Raw genomic sequence first — 19,622 nt, forward strand, 5'->3', positions numbered from 1 at the left:
TGAGGTGTACCAGGAACTATCATCTCATGTTGGATCCCATGTGACCTGCAATAGTCATTAAACAATCCCGTATACTCACCACCATTATCTGATCTTATGCATTTCAATTTCCTTTCTGTCTCCCTTTCAACCCTGGCATGAAACTCTTTGAAGACATTAATAACCTGATCTTTGGTCTTCAAAGCATAAGCCCAAACTTTCCTGGAAAAATCATCTATAAAAGTGACAAAATAAATTACACAACTTATACCAAGAACATCAACAGATCCACCAGGAGTTTTTGTCCTCAAAGGACCACATACATCTGTATAAACACGGTCTAAGACATGTATTTTTCTAGACAAAGCAGCACTAGCAAATGAAACTCTATGTTGTTTACCAGTCAAACAATCAATACAAGGGTTCAGATGTATACCTCTGAGATCTAGTAATACCTCTCTCTTGGAAAGAGCCCGCAGCCCCTTCTCGCTCATGTGTCCCAATCGCCTCTGCCATAACTCCATACTGAAGTCTTTCTCTGTAGCATTTAACTGCTCATCATAAGCTTTAGCCTGCAACCTGTACAAAGTATGACATTTCTTTCCACTAGCTATAACAAGAGAACTCTTACTGAGCTTCCATTGCCCTCTGTGAAATCTGCTTTCATACTCTTCATTATCTAGTCTTCCAACTGAAATTAAATTCAGCCTCAAGTCAACTACATGTCTCACATCCTTAAGTACCAACTTGCAGCCAAGGTTGGTCTTTAAATGGATATCACCCATGCCAATGATGTCTGCTGTGCCATAGTTTCCCATCTTGACAACACCAAAGTTTCCAGACCTGTATGTAGCAAAAAAACTCTCTCTGAGGTGTAGCATGATAAGAAGCACCTGTGTCAATCACCCACTCAAGATCCTGACACACACAAGAAAAAATATCATTAGAAGGAGACAAAATCAAATAATCACCACTCTAGACTGTAGCTGTAGTATTATCCTTTGACTCTGTAGACTCCACTTCTTTTTCCTTTTTCTTGTTCTTCTTAGGTTGCTTACATTGGTTCTTGTAATGTCCTTTCTCACCACAGTTATAGCAAACAATATCTTTTCTTGATCTTAACTTGCTCCTACCCATACATGAACTGCTTCTAGACTTTGACCTTCTTCTATTCTCTGAGATAAGTGCCTGTGAATCATTCTGAGATATTGCTGAACTCTTTCTTCTCAACTCCTCATTCAACAAACTGCTTGTTACTTGACTCATAGTGACAATACCATCTGGTGCAGAATTACCGAGGGAAACCACTAGTGTCTCCTAACTTTCTGGTAATGAACTGAGAAGTAACAATGCCTGCAACTCATTATCAAGAGACATTTTCATAGAGGATAACTGGTTAGTAATACTCTGTATTTCATTCAAATGCTCAGCAATAGAAGCACCCTCTCTATATTTTAGGTTCACAAGTTTTTTGATCAAAAAAGCTTTGTTGCCGGCTGTTTTTCTTTCATAGAGACTTTCCAATTTTTTCCAAAGAGAATATGCAGAAATTTCAGTAGAAACATGGTGAAAGACACTATCATCAAGCCACTGTCTAATAAACCCAATTATTTTTCGATCTAACCTCTTCTACTCATCATCTGTCATAGTTGTAGGTTTTGCACTATCCCTTTGCAAAGGTCCATACAAATCTTTGCAATACAAGAGATCTTCCATTCTTGGTTTCCATATCATCCAATTATTTTCATTCAAACTAATCATGCGAGAAATATTACTGCCCTCCATGTTCAAATACAAAAATTAAATCACCAAAACCCCGCTCTGATACCAGTTGATGGGGATATAAACAGGAATAACCTTTGTATAGGAACAAATACTAGAAGACCAAAATACGCAGCGGAATAAAATGGAAACACAATCAAACAGAACACCAAGATATACATGGAAAACCCCTTCAATGTGAAGGGTAAAAACCACGGGGCAAACTAGAGATAATCCACTATGAGAATAATGAATATACAAATCTCAATCTCTTGCCCAAAACCCTAGCAACAACCACAAGAGAATAACTGGGATATAAGGATCACGTCACTGCCCACAATATCTAAAACCTCCCAAGTAATCACAGCAAGAGCCTTACTGTAGATTTGATCTAACCTGAGATGAGAACACTGCTAGATGTTTGAGAACAGTCTCTCTGCGTTGTCCTTGTCTTCTTCCCTTTCTTTCTCTTCCTTTTCTGTCTTGTTCTCTTTCTTCTCTTTGGAATCTCGTGGCTGCAAAGATATGCCTCGTTGCTGCCTTTTTATAGCTTTAATCTGTCTCTAAAATGTAGTCACCACACCCCCCTAATCTTAATTAGGGTTAGGTTAAGAAGGGGTGTGGGCTGTGGACTGATAAAGCCCACATAGGCTGAATATGGGCCATCAGCCCAACACTCATGACATGCATCTATAATATTCATAATTTTTTAAACAAATTTAAAATTACTATTGTGACTCAATTTCAAAAGGTTCTCTTCGAGTCTTATACGATTGATAGAGTAGTATCACCAAATATTTCAAACCAAAAACTATTATTTTAATAGTTTACGCTATCGATATTCATTATTCTAAAAAATAAAAACTGATAAAATCCTAAAAAGAAGTATAAAACAAGGACTCATCCTATGCTACTCTCGTGATATTTAGATAAAATAATATCTAAAGTGATATAAATTTTTTTTATAATTTGTAAGATCTTTTTACCTCTCATATTATTGGTACTAAATATCTCAATTGATTTAACCACATCTATAGGCTTTTTTATAATATATTTATATGCCGTTGAACACAATAAGAGGAGGATGGTGTTAAGACATCAAAGGAAAGAGCATGAAACATTACATTAGTAAAAATAAGGAATTAGGGTTGTGGAAGTTTTATTGATATTTTATTAATAAAAAATTGAAGTATTATGCTTGCCAATACTTATAATAGTTCGTACAGTACGAGGAGTAATCGTTAATACTTCTGGTATGAACTCGACGTGGGCACGGGATTCTTCTTCTTCTTCGCGGAACGTCGTTGGCACACATGCAGGCGGCGGTCCCCAAAGGTGGTCCGGGCGGGCGAAGGGGCGTCCCCGCCGCCCCCGCCCCTCGCTCGCCCTTCACGAGCACCTGCGCGCGTCCTCCTCTCATAGCAACCAAACTTTGTCGGCAGAGGCAACGGCGCACGTCGTCTTCTCTTCACCAACGTTAAGTTGGGCCAACGGCAGTCTCCGCTAGCTGCTGTGTCCGCACCCTGCCGCCCTGCATGGGTATCGGCGAAAGCAAACAGTAGCGTTCGCATCATGAGCTCACACGCCTCGCTTCATGCTTTGATTCCTTCTCCCCCAACGGCTACTTTGCTCTGGTTTTGTAGTGTAGCAGGTAGGTACGTAGAACCGATACAGTGAGTGAGAGATCGGTCAATGGCGAATGATCCTACTTGTGATGCAGTAGACCATGAAGCTCTGTTTGGGGTTCTCTGGATACAGTAGATGGAGAACAAGAACAACAAGTAGGTCGGAGAAGCATTGAATAGATCTGTAAGACAAATGGCACACTTTCGCATTAATGCTTGGTGATTTAGGAGCGCAGCTGCAAGTCTTGCTGACTTTATGAGCCCCAAGGAAAAGTGAGCAGGGCATCATCTCAAGTACAAGAAATTAGTTGACATTAAAGATGATCGATTGAGCTGCCTTTTGCAGTGGTCATCCTCCGTTCCTTCACCCTTTCCACTAAAGCGTTCATGGCGATGTTCATGGGCAAGTCACATGAGCCCTCGGCCAACAAGGTCAGCATGGTGGAAGAGGTGCTCATCATTGTGGGAGGAGCAACAGTGGCACTGCTGCAGCAACAACAACAAAGGCTCACCAAGCTGATACTGCTGCTTCACCAAAATCTACCACTAGCTGTGGTGGTGTGCAATTACTGGAGCTTATCTACTCCTCAAACAGGCACTGGCCCGGGAACAGTAGAAGAGCGAGAACAAAATGGGGTGAAGGGGCAATGTGAGGGGTCAAGGAAGTCAGATAAAAATGATTGGCCACGAGCCAAGATGCACAAAAATGGGAGGACTTCCCCGCAAGCTTACAAGCCATTGCTGTGCTACAGGTACGAAACCTCCCATCTCCCACCACCTCCTCTACCTTTCCATAGGGAGCCCCAGCCAAGTTAAAAATAGGGATGAGAAGGGGGTGTAGGAACACAGTAGTGCTTCCTCTTAACCATGAAGCCTCAGATCTCATTACCTCTTTTACTCCATTTCTACCCAACCCATTAAGTTGTTTGCCCCAGCTCTGTCCACTGTCACACTCCCCCCAGTATTAGTCTTCTCTTGCTGTAGGAGCTGGAGTCTTTCTATTTACTTCATCTGTTTCCATCTTTTTGCCTCGCATAACTCTCAGCCTCCATGGCTCTTTTGTTTGTGCCATTCCTTCTGCTTCTCATGCTGCGTTGGAGCAACGCCCAGCCTTCTCCTGGTTACTACCCGAGCTACAGGTTCAGGCCTCTGCGAGGCTTCTACCGGGGGTTCAACAATCTTTGGGGTCCCGAGCACCAAACGGTCTCGGGAGACCAGTCTTCGGTCACGATTTGGCTCGACAGGAACTCAGGTCAGCTTCCTCTCCTCTTTGATGCTTGAATCTTCTCTGATATCAGCTGCTCATTTATGCTCTGCTAATGCGCCAATGGTGACAGGAAGTGGATTCAAATCTATTCGCCCATTTCGTAATGGGTATTTTGGCACATCAATCAAGCTTCAACCTGGCTACACTGCAGGAGTGATCACAGCTTTTTATGTGAGCAACCTTCAAATCTCTTTCACTCAAAAGTTGGCCTTTTTTGTTCTCCACTTTTGTGTGAGCAACCTTGATTTTTCCCCAGCTTTCGAACAACCAAGCGCATCCTGGATTCCACGATGAGGTGGACATCGAGTTCCTGGGAACTACGCCCGGGAAGCCATACACACTGCAGACAAATGTGTACGTGAGAGGAAGCGGCGACGGCAGGATCATCGGCAGGGAGGTGAAGTTCCACCTCTGGTTTGATCCTACTGCTGGGTTTCACAACTACGCCATCCTGTGGAACCCAAACGAGATCATGTAAGCAAAAGCTTGACTGGACTCCATGGCTTTACTGAATCTTCTGCGCTACCATCCATGAATCATACAAGCCAAAAGCAAATCTTTTAACAAGATTTTAGTGTCGGTATACTACAAAGTAGCTTTGGACAATATTAATGGGCAACGCACATCACTGCACTGTGTTAACAGTGGCAGGGGAGTACATGCCGTCGACATGATATTGGTGGCCACCAAATGAACAGTAGATTTGCAATTTGGGAATAACTTAAAAGGGAGTACTTGTACTGCCTTCCAAGCCAAACAGAGCGCGTACGGGTCCGACTCCATTGGACTTGATGCTCCTCCGCTGTAACATCCATTTTGGGATGTCCAGTTTAAGACACCGTCACTAATTATCACTCATTTAGCTGATGGGATACGTAGATTCTTCCCGTTCGATCGATGTCTCCATCAGTGACGACCTCATGGCTGGCTATCTCTCACCATCTACAGCTTCTTCGTCGACGACATACCGATACGGCGGTACCCGAGGAAGAACGCCGGCGCGACGTTCCCGCTGCGGCCGATGTGGCTGTACGGGTCGATCTGGGACGCGTCGTCGTGGGCCACCGAGGACGGCAAGTACAAGGCGGACTACCGGTACCAGCCGTTCGTGGCGCGGTTCACCCGGTTCGTCGTCCGCGGGTGCACGGCGTTCGCGCCGCTGCTTTGCCAACCGGTGCCCTCCTCGTGGCACGGCGACGGGCTCAGCCGCCGCCAGTACGCGGCCATGCAGTGGGCGCAGCGGTACTACCTTGTCTACAACTACTGCAAGGATCCCAAGCGGGACCATTCGCTGACGCCCGAGTGCTGGAGCTGAAGGAGCCACAGAACCATGAAAGCATTTCTGCAAACACCTTTATTCCTTGCTGCTAGATGCCATAAGAGGCTAAGTATTCTACAAGACAGTGATGTAATAGTTTTTCCTGCCGCTACATTCTACTATAGTTATGCTGAAGACAATAAAAAGGGAAAAAAGGAGGGCAAAGGGCCAGAGAGAGAAGCAAAAGAGAAGGAGAAAAAGGCAATGGGTTTGTAGTGCAGTATATAGTGTTAGATTTGTCTTGCTCACTTGTCATATCTTCTGGAATCAATTACGTTGAGAGAGCATGACATGACTTTAAAGGCTTGTGATTGGTTGTGCAGTAACCATCTTTAGATTAGCTCTCTAGAGGCCTGTGCATATAGCTCAAGATACATGAGATTATAAACCTTAATAATATATCTTATTGTAAGATCATTGAGGGATCTAGTCACTAAAAATTGGAGAATTTTTTAGTCAATCCCACTACAACTCAAGTTGACCTTGAGTCGAAACTTTTCAGATATCAACAAAAAAGCAGTAAAAATTTGATTCAATTGGACTATAGATGCATCAGAAACAATATAAATCAAACTGATGTGAACCCTTACAACACTTATCTACAAATTACAAAATAGAGAAACCTATATGTATCTTGAAGCCCTCTCACACCCATGCAAGTGTACTGCAGAACTCTTGTGAAAGCTGGTAGCAAATCATATCTACCCATCAGAAAAATAGATATAATAGAGTAATCGACAGTGCATCATCAAAGTCCTCTTAGATCACGTAAATGTACTGCATAACTTTTTTGTGTAGCTGTTTGCGACACTTATCTACAAAAGCAGAAAATATAGAAACCTACTTGTATCCGACCAGCCCTCTTAGATCATGCAAGTCCGCTGCACAACACTAGTGTAGCTGTTTGCGACACTTCCTACACACCACAAAAGAAAAAACCATGCAAAGTGCACTGAAGAAAAGTCCTCTCAGATTCTTGAAGTGCACTTCAAAATTCCTTGTGTAGCTGTATGCAACAATCATGTGCAAACCAAAAATTAGAGCAACCTACATGTACTCTAAGGTCCCAGATGACGGAATGCATGGAAGAACTCTTGTGTGGCTGCATGCAACACTCATCTACAAACAAGAAAATGGAGCAACCTATATGTATTATGAGTCCCTTTCAGATCATGCAAGGGTGGGAAATTATCTTTTGGCTCGTAAGCTTTGTTCAGATCATCTCGCAGAGAATATTTAGAGGAATCATGCTGCTCGCATACAGTAGCACCACGTGCCCTGGGCTCCTCTCACAGTGTCTTCTTTTATCAAATGGGAGGCCAAGCTAGGGTAAAGAGTACCTGCACACCCTAAAAGCTGCGGGACCAATCTATTCTTCCACTCATTCATCACTGTGCTTGGAGTAATATAATTGCAGCCATGTTTCCAGACAAAATGATGAAGATAATCTTCTTAAGCTTAGTGACCACACATGGGAAGAAATATCATGCAGCATGTAATCCAGAAATGCTGACAACAATAATACATGCAGAGGTTGTGATTGGCTAGTCTTCTGTATACAAATGGAGAATGGTTGCTGGAACATTTTCTTTTAGATTCTGAAGAATATAATGCAATGCAAAGGTGAAGAATGCTTGGGATAACAGCTTCTTATCATGCAAATTTCCATCCCAATGGGCATCTAAGCACAGATTTTTGTAGTAATTTACAGTCTACTAATTGTTATTGCAGTTAATTCACTTTTTGTGTTGCAGGCAAGCATGATACAACACAGAAATTTTTTTCTTTTTTTATCCAAATAAAATTACATTTATTTATGTATCCATTTTGATAAATAATTTTCATATTTATACCTCCAGGATTCCAGGGAAAACCCTATACTTGCATACATATCTGCTTTGTAATTAATCTCCATCAAATGATTGTTATTCGTTTGATAGAAAGAAATCTTGAAACTCTTAGCTCATAAAAATGATTTTTAAAACCTCCTCTATTGACTTTTGTGATGGTAAAAGACCTAAAATTCTAGGTATTATATACAATTCAAATTAACTACTAGAGGTGATTAACTTGAGTTTTTTTTGGATGAATATAACAAAAGAAGCATAAATATAAGCATCTTAAAATTTGTGCGTATATATATTAAGAAAATAAAATGTATTTTTTAGATATATATATATATATATATATATATATGTACAGTTGCAATGCCTTCACAATGTGGAGGAAATTGTAAACTATATTAAATAAATTTTGGTAATCTTGTATGTATTATTTGTCCTAAAATTTTTGAGATATAGAATAAATACAGCGAATGATTGATGGTCAAGAGAATATTAGATATTATTAATCAATACCAAAATCTAAAAATGATTTGTTAAGAGTCCTATTTATAAGAGCAAATTGATGAATCTATTTTTATAAAATTAATTCAAAATTTAGTTTGTTTAAATTTTGAAATATATCTTTCGAATATTATTATATTATTTTTTGAACTATGTAAATAAATATATTTCCAAGTGATTTTTTTTTTAAAAAATAGGTATATTTTTTATTTATTTAGTATAGATTTTTATTAAGTATGTAGATACAATTATTCAAACGTTACATATTACGTGGCCCATGGACGGGCTATATCGAGTCTGACAACGGCCCACATTGCACTCAATCCCCAATTTCGCGTCTCAACTTCCGTCGATTTTGACCTATTTCATACCTCAAGGCACTCGACAGACAACACCTGCGAAGCGGAATCGAGAGGAGTGCGGAAGATGGTGAGGGCACAATTTATTTGATCTTTGTCAACATGATTTCCGAAAATCTCTCTCTTTCCCTTAGAAAAGGAAGAATCTTTGGATTCGCTCAGTATTGTCTTTTGTGATCGAGATTGCAGGTGTGCTTGGCGTGCTTGTTGCCCCTCTTCTTGATTCCGGTGGTCAATGCTTTGCCTTTGCTCTTCGACTTCATTGTCGTGAGTGATCTTCTCTTCCGATTCTTCCTGTTTCGTATGCGTCAAAATTCCTTTCCTCTGGAAATTTCGAGCGGTATAGTGTGCGTTTGATGATTATGCAAAATTTTATTTTTGGATTTAGTTTTAGTTTATGTTGTCTTCTATTCCTTTCTAAATCGTGCGGCAATCTACATTTTAGTTTTCTCTTTGTTAAATTGTGGTCTCTTATTCTAGTCTATTCGAAGATTTTGGTACTTATTGCCTAAACGTTTGTCTTTGTTGAAGGTTTCTCCCATCCGTTCTACTTCTTTTTTTATTATTTTCAAGTAAACCCCATCCATAAATCTCTGTCTATGAAGAACTAAGGGTAAAGGTTCGTATGTTAATTACGTTTTTAAAAAGAAGAGAAAGAAGGATCCTAATATTTTTTTCAGCAGACTATAACAGGCTCATCTTGTGTCCTGTTCTTGTTTGTCTTATTGATTTAATATATACTATTTCTGTGAAAAATCTGATGTAACTATCAACTTTATATCAAATAAGTTAATGAAGAAGTATAATTTATTGAACTATATAATGATGCTATTCTTTTACGATTTTTGGCTTTCCTTCAAATGCTAATGACCAATATTAGTGTTTATTTGGGTCGAAATTTAGCAAACTGCAGCTTACTTCGCCAAATTTGTCTATCATATGCTTTGTTGATAGCATTTCTTGCCTAGTCCATTCATTTATATGGTAAACAACAGGGCATAGAGTTGAGGAATACTTTTCTGCAGCCACATTGCGAAATCTTTTTGAGATATTTGCAAAGGACAAACTGGATGAACTAGACTCAGACATTAAGTAATAGCTAATAAAGAAATTTCTTCACAGTAGTGGTAGTGACATTAAAGGAAGTTTCAATGAATATTAGTTCACATATTGCATTTCAGTAAATCTATCTCTGCCAAGTAATATGGTGGTATACAAACCATTTATGGTTCTCTAAGTTCACTGGTAATTTAGACAGTATGTAAATGTAATTTATAGAATAAAATTACGAATTTGTCCCTTTTGGCATTTCATACTATCATAATTCCCATACTACAATCCATCTCATTCATGTATTTGTACAAAAGGATATTATTATTGGATGTTACTGAAGATAAATATAACTGACAGCAAGCACATTTGATAGCATTGTTGTACTTGAAGGATTTGCAGTAGCAGTAGTTTCTATGCCAGATATTGGAACATATTCATTCTACCTGTTGATTCTTTGTATATATCTTATCTTGAGAATTACTAATGTATATTCTTCTTCACACTATTACAGGGTAAAATTTATCATCTTTTTGGATGGGAATACAGAAAGCCTGAAAGGGTGCCACCTGCTTGTCCTTACAAGCCTGTATCCAAGAAAAATGGAGTACGTAGGCTAATGATTCTGCTTTAATAGTGTATATATTATTGAAGAGCTAGATTTAAACTTCTTAGTTGATTTACAATGACAAGCTATAACTCCTACCAAGGTAAAGTCATATTGGCACAATGCAACCAATGCCATATGTAATATAAATCTCTTTAGAGAATGCGAGACTATTGTGTTGTGATGTGGGATTGTTTTTCCATTTTGGCTCTTATAACTTGTAATTTTTTCTGTCTCAAAGCTATTCCAACATGTAAGGAAAGTATGGCAGTTTGCTTCTTGGTTGCATAAGCTAGATTGGAACTTCTCACTCACCAATTGACCTTCTAGTTTAACATAATCCACTTTCTTTATATTTATTTTGCATAAAATTTAGCACAATGTATGAATGTTGAGAATTTGAAGTTGTTTGAAAAGTTCATCATGGATCTATCTTGGAATTGTGTTCTGTTGCCAATTTTTTTATAATATGGGTTTAATTTGGTATAAAACTAGTTATTTTGGTGTGGTCAGGGGTAACAATTGGATGCAAGGGGATTTCCTGTACACAATAAGGCTTAAGCCATTTTTGTTAGCTACTGGCTTGACCTTAAGACTTTAAACTGGTGCTATATACCATGGTTGCCAATTAGGATGATGAGTGCATGGGTTATCTAGTCTATATGCTTTGGAATGTTTAAAACCAATGGCTAACCATGTGTAAAATGGAAATTATGGTCAAGTTATAAAGAAAGATGTCCCTTATTTCCATACTTGACTAGATAATATTTTTTGGGAAAAATATTATATTGCAAACAATTATGATGTGATTAGCATTGGTAATGTTTATTATATTGAATGAATACTTTCCTTTTTTTTCCTCTATTCTCATGTCGATCTTTTTTTTGTGCATCTGAAGAAAACAGTTGTGATTTTCTAATTAAGGGATGAGACGTTAACAGAGTACTGTTGCATTTGCCACAAGGAAGTTTTCATTAAGATTGGTCCAGCCTGATTTAGCAATTTCATATTTAAAATATACAATGGATTCAGAGTACTGCCTCAATCTTTTATGATTAGCATTTAAAAATTATAGAACACTCTATTTATGCAGCTATAATATTACTATAAGTTCTTTATCCTATGGATGCACAATGATCATATCAATGTTCAAAATGAATGTAGTAACTAATACTACCAATTGTTGAGGATGATCAAAACATCAGTAGCTGACTCCATAGTTATTTTGAATTAATAGCCAGTCATCGTGTGGAGAGAGGTCGATGAGTGCATCAAATGCACTAGTATCTAAGTTGACCGAGTGAAAGTTGTTTGTATTATCTTTGGTTCACCAAAAAACTTATGTGTTCTCCCCTTCCTGGAAATATTAAATCATAACATCCTTGTTTACAAATTTATTTTTCAGTTTTTAGCTTCTGGATATTCCAGAACCTCCAGTAAATAGAGTATTCTGAGGCATTGGCCAATGGTTATTTCCCCCTCTTTTGTCGCCTTTATTATTTCGAATGGAAATTGTGTTGCTTGAAGTGCATTCATATTTTTAACTCTGTAGTCAGAGCTACAACAGTTATTTTAACAGCTCACTACTAGAGAGCTTCAACTTATCAGTGGAGAATATAAGTTCCTTTACCATTTGCATGTTCAGTTTAGATCCTGAAGAATGTTCTTATGTTACCGAACATTGAAAACAGGTCATTTTATGCTCTCTATATGGGGAAAAAGAAGTGATTGTGGAAAACTTGTCTTCGTGTGATTTTTTCTGTTTCTAATCCTACCCTATCTATTCAATCCTGGTTTGTGTTGCAGGATCTAACTGAGACAGAGAATCAAGTGGAACCACCAAAGTCTGCCGCAGAATCAAGTGACAAAAAAGACTAAAGTTGCAGCAAACTGACTTTTCTCGACACGGTGCCAATTTTAAAGTTGTAGAAACATATTGATCTGCAATTTGTTGTTCCAACTGATTCACGTTACCAACTAGCTGAAATAAATCTGTGGACTTGTTCTGAAACATCTTTTGAAGGTGATGAAGACATGATGTAAATTGTCTTCAGGAGAACAACTTATGTTACTCGGTAGAATAGAAATATCATTCATGATGTAAATATCAACGAGAACCGAGGTGGACAAGAAATGAACCCTCGTGGGTCTCTAAGAGTGCACCGAAGCTCAACTTGGTCTGTGACCTGTGATGTTGTGGGTTCTGTTAACACTTGGAAACATATACATGTATCTAATTCTTGCATAAAGATTGTGAAACTGAATCTGACATGAAAAAAATCTATTTGCTTAGTTAGATCTTTCTTTTTCTATTTTGTTGTTGTGGGGAATCTCCATAACAAGTCTCCTTTTTATTAATTTGAACTCTACTGAATTAAGTACCCATAGGTTGAGAGACTATTTTCATAGTTGGAGGTCCTGTCTTCCTTTCATCATATTTTGGTTAAGATTAGCCAGAAGCTAATCTCCTCGCACAGAACACTGCAGGATATGTTACCAAGAGAATCTTAAGCCAGCCAGCGCTAAAAAATTGTTCGTTTACAAAAACAAAAAACAAAAAAATAAAAGGTCAACTTCTCAGATTAAAGTTGATTTTTTATGTTCTACCCGAAGTTAAAAAGATTATTCATCAAAAGGGTGGTGGTATTTCTGTTGAAAAAACAAAACTATGTCACATTAAATTGTTTGGTTAACTTCAAAATATCTAAAGCTCTATGAAACCCTGCTCGTCTTATCGAACCAGTTTATCACTTTCGATGCATCAGATTGCACCAATAAGATCTGAAGGTGTTTCTCCGTGGCACGTTTTAAAGCAAAGCTTGATGTTGCTGTCATAACCTACATAACATAACCTTTGAATTCAGCAATGAATCTTCTTGATCTTGGCGTAGGAGTTAAAATGTTGTTGGTGCAGGTTATTAATACCAATTTCCATTTTCTGAATGAAATCAGCACCACCTTAAAGTTTCAATAGAATAATCCATCATTAGCTCTTTGTTTAATCAATCAACATGAATGATTGAAACCTCCCACATTTATTGTATTTTATTTCCATTTGGTATTCGTCCAAATGTACAGACTCAGACCCACCAAAACATTGATTGACAATTCGATTCAAACAGCTCCTCTTTTTGCTTCCCCTTCTTCCACTAAAGCAACATGAAATGAAGATGCACCACGGAATGGATAGGAACTTTCTGCTTGCCATGGATGCTGTTTTTGTATTAGCATTCCTTCCTTTATTCCTCCTCCCATGTGAACCAGCAAACATTTTTCATCTTCTAGGAAGAAACAGCAGGAGAGTGGGTGATGGCAGCAATCATCTGCAGTGAAATGCAAGGCTGGTCCACCGGTACCTGCATAGAGAAGATCACGGTTTGTTCTGAGAGGAAAAAGAAAGGCATCATCTGTCCTTGTAGTATGTTGTTGAAGCTGTGTTCATCTTCAGCAACTGTGTTAAAAAAAAAAAAAAAACTAATCATTCTAGTGCTGAACTCATCACTGCACGACTCCTAAGAACAATAATGAAACTAGGTAGCCGGGGGACCATGGCTTGTTGAAAGAATACCAGAAGTGACCAAGAAGAACAGGCCATGGCCATGCAGGAGAGAGGAGGCAGACAGCAGAGAGCAGCACCACAAGAAGATTTTTGGACTCTTTCTCTTGGGAGAAATGGGACTTGATGAGTTACAAATGCATGCAAATCAAGTGTTGTGAAACAAGTGCATGCAGTGAAATTACCAATCACCAGTGTACATAGTACTGTCACTTGCTTTATTTGGTCAAGAAATTATAATATGTTACGAGTAGGTTTCTTCTCTTGGTCAATCCAAAGGTACATGCAGAGTGCAGGGAGCACTATAAGAAGATTTTGGACTCTCTTTCTTGGGAGACATGAGACTTCATGAGTTATAAATGCATGGAAATAAGTGCATGCTGTGGAAATACCAGTCAGCAGCGTACACAGGATTGTCACCTGCTTTCTTTGGCCAAGAAATTATAATCTGTTTTGAAAGTATATTTTTTCTGTGTGGAGTGTAAACGATTGGAATGCTCTGAATCCTAATGTCCATGTGGAGTATATTCAATAAAACCATTGCACTATCATTTTTGGAGATCCACATGTGTTTAATCAGCCATGTATATTGTAGAAAAAATAGCAATTTTTTTTTGTTTAAATTGATTCAATTCATATACTGTGGAGTAAAAAGATATGTGGTCCTAATTGCCAATTTTTTTTCACTAATTATGGAGCTAATTAAACAACTTTAATGTTTTATCATCCAAAGTTAGTTTAGATAGATGATTTGGCATATCTCCTCCATGCATTAAATTTCAGGATTTTGCAGCATATCATGGATCTTACACCAGCATATAATCCTTACAATTCTCACATTGAGAATTCTTGAGGTTCTCAATGTCATGTGGATGAACTTGAGGTTCTTTTCTTTTCATCACCATCAGGTTGGGAATTGCACAACTGTTGTTCTAATCAAGATTCATTTTTCTTGTTTAAGATGTATGACAGTGTTGGTTGCCTTAGCGCTAATACAACACCATATGAAACAAAAAGAACACTTACAAAATGTCCAGCTCCAAGGATCCAATAGAAATGCAAGTTCTGATAAGACTTGAGGAAACCCTTGGTGATCTGTTCCCCACCATGGCAATATAAAGGCTTTCTATCCATGCTGTTGAATTGCTTTAGCCCCTTCCATCTGCAAAGGATTTGAAAGGTCATTCACTAAACTCAAGAACTGGACAAGGATTTGAAAGATAAGTCTAGAACAGGAAAGGTTAAGAGTGGTATGTGATGCTCACTTCAGCTTCTGAACCCATGCCTCAGTGCCCTTGGTTGAACAAATCAGATCAACCTCCACATAGAATAAAGAACTCAGCATGAATCAGTTACAAGAAAAGATTCCTGCCTTTGTTAAGTAAATATTATTTTGACAAGAACTACAGATTATTTTTCATATCAAAAGGTGATGATGATAACAGTTGTTTACGCAGGGAAACACATTCCAGCAATCATAGCTAAAAGCTAACAAAAAAATCAAGAGAGAGAGGAATCACCTCAAATTCTTTGACATGTGAAGTGACTGTGGGTGTACCATAAAACTAATGTCAAACTGACTTGAGCCTAATAATTGACACCTCTCTTCCTCTAGAAATTCCATGCGTGGGAATCCAGATTGAGATATTAGTAAATTCATAATCAGATTCCACAACAGATCATCTTCATAGCACCAACATGTTGTGCAACTGGACAAAAAACCATTGCCATGTTCTCTCCTAAGATCAACTCATTAATTTCAATACATCAAATCCAGTTTGTGGCCCACTGGAATTATTGTTGCTCCAGTAATACTGCAGGGTCAAAACCTTTTGCCAACTTTGCAGAAGGTGTAATCTGACAACAATCTTGGCAGAAGGAGGATCAGAGCATTTAGAGAAACATCACTCATCGATGAACTAAAAGCCATTGCCTTTCTTCTATCACATCCCAGTTCATATTCTGTCTCTCTCAGAAAAACTGCAACACAAGTGCATCTCTTCCCGCTAATGTCACTGACGATCGATCCATAAGCATTTACTGAAACAGCACCTTTTACCAGTTTCCATAAATGTGTCTACAGTTTTTAAGAGTCCTAGCTTCAGATCTTATCATGAAGCAAGTACCTTGAGATGTTGTAGATAGATATCCTCGGAAACTTTCCTTCAATACAGAAACTGGGGCCAACAGAGGTTGTCTTCCACCTTATCCTTCTATTCTATGTTGTTAATATCACATTGTCTAATTTGCTAAATCTTGTGTTGCTTGCTCTAATGTGCATCTACTGTTCATCCTCGACTCACCACATCTTGAATTCAGCTTACTAGGAAAAAAAAGGCTCGAGTTAAATATATTGTTGGCACTACCTAATACAGCATTTTATCTAGTAATAAATGAGTGGTTTTTGAAGTTGGAACATTCCAAGCTTCTTAACCTTCAGCAAATGCAGGTCACTTATGTTCTTATTCAGGTTGGAATCATCAGATATAGTGGCAGAACAACTCCAAGAAAAAAATGACAAGCAAAAGCACCTCTATCTACTGCCAATATGGTCACCATCCAATAATTGGAGGATCAAATGGCTACCAGTATCTTAAAAGGTAAATGTTTGAATTGGTTTCTTCTGTGGGTCACCGAGGGGGTAACAAGTAAGTAAAAAGAAAATGGTGTGCAGTTCTTACTTGTCCATTGTAGATGGTGACATTGATTCCCAGGGAAAGAAGCTCATCAACCTGCAAGAGTAAAAGTCGATTGCATTGGATATCATTTCCCTAATGTACTTGCTAAGGTTTTTAATTTTGGGTGGTGGTCTACCTCCTTGATTCTTGGCTTCATGAAATCATTCGAAAGAGAATCAAACACAAGACCGGACTGTCCTCCCCAGCTGCAAGATCAATATTTGGTCAATTAAGCCCGTGTTTGATCTAATGCTATGAATTCGATAGCTTGTGTTCTCGGAATTGATCATAAAATTCGAACATACCTCACACTTTTTGGAATTATCTTCAGCTTTTCTCTGATGACACCATTCATGAAGCTTGAAGTATCAACAGCGGAGGTGGCAGCCTTGGAGCTCAGATATGTTGCATATGTCTCCATTGTCAGCTTCCTTGATTCCTGGACCTCCGTCTTCAACAGAGGATCACTCGCCGTATCCAATAAGAAATTATAGAAATCCTGTAAATTGAATTTTCGGTACAAACTCATGAACAATCTGGACTGGAATTAATTGAAATCAACTTGTTTCTGTGTTCAACACCTGGAAAGCAACTCACAACATCATTACTGGCAGAACTGATGAAGCCCTCCAGCTGTCTCCATGAGTTCGTCGCGTCAACATTTCGACCTTCCTTAATCTCTTGTCTGATCCTTTCAGCAATACTGAAATTTTGTAACATCGCGAATCAGATCAGAGCACATCATGTAGGCAAACTAATCGATCGCTCCTTAAATTCAAAGAAGAGTACACGTTTGATTTCTCTGCATCTCGAACGTCAAGCCTTGAGACATCTCGAAGCAGAGGTCCCCAGGAGAACTGCATCACAAAATCATAGGAAAGAGGAATCATAATTTGGTGTAGAAATGGAATTATATCTTCTTAAGACAGCAAGAATCCATGAAGGCTTACCACATAATCTTCTGGTGACATCCAGCTATCAGCCAAAGCAACACCTGCTCACATACATCAAGTCACAGGAAATTGTATTCTTCCGTGATCTCAACCTGTGTAAGATGTGAAATAGAGAAGAGACTACCTCCAAGCTTGAGCTTCAATTCGCCGGCTTTAATGGCTTTGTGGATCGACAAGCTGACGGTCGCCGCAAACTTCCCTCCATAAGACTCTGCCACGATGAAGAGTGGGCTCTTCTGCCATGACTTGTTCTGGCCGTAGAGCTTCTTGAGAAGGGTAGTCAAGTCGACTGCTGCCTCCACATCGGTCTTCACGAGGAGGCTCTCGTCCTCCACATAGCTGAATCCTGTTCCTACCGGATTGTCCTGCGTTTTCCATGCAGCAGAAGGAAGAAGATGAAGTCACAACAACAATGAGAACAAGTCGGAGATCGGGTAGAGGACTCACGACAAACAGAAGGTCTGCCTTGTGCAGCCATGTCGAATTCCGAGGCTTCAAATCCGTGTCCAATGGCCCGATCTCTTGGAAATTGCCAATCGCCACACCAGAGCCTCCCTTTCGCCATGGAAAGCCACAGCCATAGATCAGAATTCAGGTACTTAAGAGTCGCTTACAACAGTTGCGTCGAAGGAGACTTACGGGTCCACCCTGCAACCACAGCACTGTCGGCCACGGAGTGGAGCCACCGTCGACTCTTTGCGGGCTCCGGTAGTGCCACCAGAACATGCGCGCCTCTGCAGTAGAATTCAGCGCTCAACAGTGATCAAACGCAGAGAACGCAAGCAAATGGAGGATGAGGAAATTACTCGGTCGGACTTCGACGTAACCCCAATTCTCAGATCCATCGGCAGTGCCAGCGGCGATGGCGAGCTCGAAAGAGAGAAGAGAACAGCACAGGAGAAGCAGCAGTTGAGTAGAAACAGCAGAGGAAGACTTCGCCATCATAAAGAAGAAGAGTGTTAATGAGTCGATGAGATCCACCAAACCAACAAACTACGTAGAGAGCAACGAAGAAGGTATCGAGAACTCCTATAGCTACAAGGAAGCTGACGAAACCACAGAAGACAACCACAACCACATATATATATATATATACATATATATATATATATATATATATATATATATATATATAATTTATTTATTTATATTTATTGCAGCTTTGGATTTATTTTTGATGTAGTTTTTAATGAAAAGAAAAGTTTCTTATATACATACAATTCATGGTTTGATTATGATTGAGTTGGAATACTGCCATAAAAGTGGGAGTTGGACATTGTTATTGGAAGAATATTTAATAGGGAAAAGTAAAAATTATGCAGAACATTGTCAATTCTGATTTAGGAGTTAATAACAACCAAACATGGAATGAATATGAATTGGTACATTCCAATTGCATTCATTTAGTTCATCAACTAAATGTATGGAAGAATTTAAGCATTCCAAGTCCAATTTAACAAATCTTAAAGTTGATTCTCCTTCCTATTTCAACTATGAACCAAGTTGTTGTTAAAATTGGAAATAAATTGACAAAAAATTGACCAAATTCCCCCCCTGCATTCCTTGTTATGTGTTTGGATTAAGAAAACTAACATAATTAATCACATTTGATTGATAGAGGAAAAGCAAGGAATGGTAATGAGACTCTCGTCATCCAACCATTAATAGCAGAAATTAATAATTTTCATTGTAATTCTTTCTCCGCTTTCCACGTTAGAAAAAGGCCAATTCATGCGTTAAAATCCTAACAATCAATTCATGGATCGGTATATGACTGCAAACGTATGCTTGTCACTTAAACTTATTTTCTTTATTTGCATATATCAATACTTACAAGTAAGAGTAGAGCATGATTTAGATAACACAAACGTGACCAAGAGGCAAACATAATAAATCATATATTACCTCTACCACTTGCCAAATTGTGTAGAGAATTGGTGTGTGAGTGCCACGACAACCCTGTGGCCAAATCACTAATCTATTTATTATCCACATAGATGACCCTCTTGGCCATAAGATTAGCTTTTTTTTATTTATAAGCCAACAATCATCAAGAGTACTTAACTCATCATCATCACATTCCCAACACAAGATTCTTGGCAAATAATTCTTTGGATTATTGGT

The 19,622-nt window shown here is 38.7% G+C and overlaps 3 protein-coding genes across 5 annotated transcripts; 2 read left to right on the plus strand and 1 right to left on the minus strand.

The window, feature by feature from the left end:
- The first annotated feature begins 4,298 nt into the window (after window positions 1-4,298).
- LOC103998504 (probable xyloglucan endotransglucosylase/hydrolase protein 32) lies at window positions 4,299-6,237 on the plus strand. The gene is made up of 4 exons (XM_009419988.3): window positions 4,299-4,617; window positions 4,703-4,803; window positions 4,889-5,106; window positions 5,581-6,237. The coding sequence occupies exons 1-4, from the start codon at window positions 4,416-4,418 to the stop codon at window positions 5,945-5,947; spliced, it is 888 nt and encodes a 295-aa protein (XP_009418263.2). The 5' UTR covers window positions 4,299-4,415; the 3' UTR covers window positions 5,948-6,237.
- A 2,366-nt stretch (window positions 6,238-8,603) lies between these two features.
- On the plus strand, window positions 8,604-12,324 carry LOC135623406 (uncharacterized). Its single transcript, XM_065126335.1, has 4 exons — window positions 8,604-8,724; window positions 8,844-8,921; window positions 10,219-10,311; window positions 12,118-12,324. Exons 1-4 carry the CDS (start codon window positions 8,722-8,724, stop codon window positions 12,187-12,189), a joined length of 246 nt encoding a protein of 81 aa, XP_064982407.1. The 5' UTR covers window positions 8,604-8,721; the 3' UTR covers window positions 12,190-12,324.
- A 1,012-nt stretch (window positions 12,325-13,336) lies between these two features.
- LOC103998505 (serine carboxypeptidase-like 51) lies at window positions 13,337-18,541 on the minus strand. Of its 3 annotated transcripts, none has more exons than XM_009419989.3 (13): window positions 18,305-18,527; window positions 18,138-18,232; window positions 17,946-18,053; window positions 17,623-17,863; window positions 17,496-17,539; window positions 17,335-17,402; window positions 17,143-17,248; window positions 16,851-17,044; window positions 16,682-16,751; window positions 16,549-16,599; window positions 15,133-15,185; window positions 14,894-15,029; window positions 13,337-13,667 (listed from the first exon to the last, which is right to left on the minus strand). In XM_009419989.3, the coding sequence occupies exons 1-13, from the start codon at window positions 18,441-18,443 to the stop codon at window positions 13,593-13,595; spliced, it is 1,380 nt and encodes a 459-aa protein (XP_009418264.2). In that variant the 5' UTR covers window positions 18,444-18,527; the 3' UTR covers window positions 13,337-13,592. The 3 variants fall into 3 exon arrangements, with proteins under 3 accessions (XP_009418264.2, XP_064982408.1, XP_064982409.1); XM_065126336.1 differs by having other exon boundaries at window positions 13,450-13,667; window positions 15,133-15,161; window positions 18,305-18,541; XM_065126337.1 differs by lacking the exons at window positions 13,337-13,667; window positions 14,894-15,029; window positions 15,133-15,185 and adding an exon at window positions 16,076-16,190 and having other exon boundaries at window positions 18,305-18,541.
- Between the last annotated feature and the right edge of the window lie 1,081 nt (window positions 18,542-19,622).

This window comes from Musa acuminata, chromosome BXJ2-9 (genome assembly GCF_036884655.1).
Source record: "Musa acuminata AAA Group cultivar baxijiao chromosome BXJ2-9, Cavendish_Baxijiao_AAA, whole genome shotgun sequence".
Taxonomy (NCBI): Eukaryota; Viridiplantae; Streptophyta; class Magnoliopsida; order Zingiberales; family Musaceae; genus Musa; species Musa acuminata.

What these genes read in the sequence shown, in the direction of transcription:
- LOC103998504 (XM_009419988.3), top strand. Translation starts at nt 4,416, where the DNA reads ATGGCTCTTTTGTTTGTGCCATTCCTTCTGCTTCTCATGCTGCGTTGG. An exon ending in TTGGCTCGACAGGAACTCAG is followed by an intron (nt 4,618 to 4,702) that starts GTCAGCTTCCTC and finishes CAATGGTGACAG; the next exon opens with GAAGTGGATTCAAATCTATT. An exon ending in GAGTGATCACAGCTTTTTAT is followed by an intron (nt 4,804 to 4,888) that starts GTGAGCAACCTT and finishes ATTTTTCCCCAG; the next exon opens with CTTTCGAACAACCAAGCGCA.
- LOC135623406 (XM_065126335.1), top strand. An exon ending in TGCTCTTCGACTTCATTGTC is followed by an intron (nt 8,922 to 10,218) that starts GTGAGTGATCTT and finishes ACACTATTACAG; the next exon opens with GGTAAAATTTATCATCTTTT. An exon ending in CTGTATCCAAGAAAAATGGA is followed by an intron (nt 10,312 to 12,117) that starts GTACGTAGGCTA and finishes TTTGTGTTGCAG; the next exon opens with GATCTAACTGAGACAGAGAA.
- LOC103998505 (XM_009419989.3), bottom strand. Translation starts at nt 18,443, where the DNA reads ATGATGGCGAAGTCTTCCTCTGCTGTTTCTACTCAACTGCTGCTTCTC. An exon ending in TGTGGTTGCAGGGTGGACCC is followed by an intron (nt 18,054 to 18,137) that starts GTAAGTCTCCTT and finishes CCATGGCGAAAG; the next exon opens with GGAGGCTCTGGTGTGGCGAT. An exon ending in GTTCTGCCAGTAATGATGTT is followed by an intron (nt 17,045 to 17,142) that starts GTGAGTTGCTTT and finishes TTCAATTTACAG; the next exon opens with GATTTCTATAATTTCTTATT.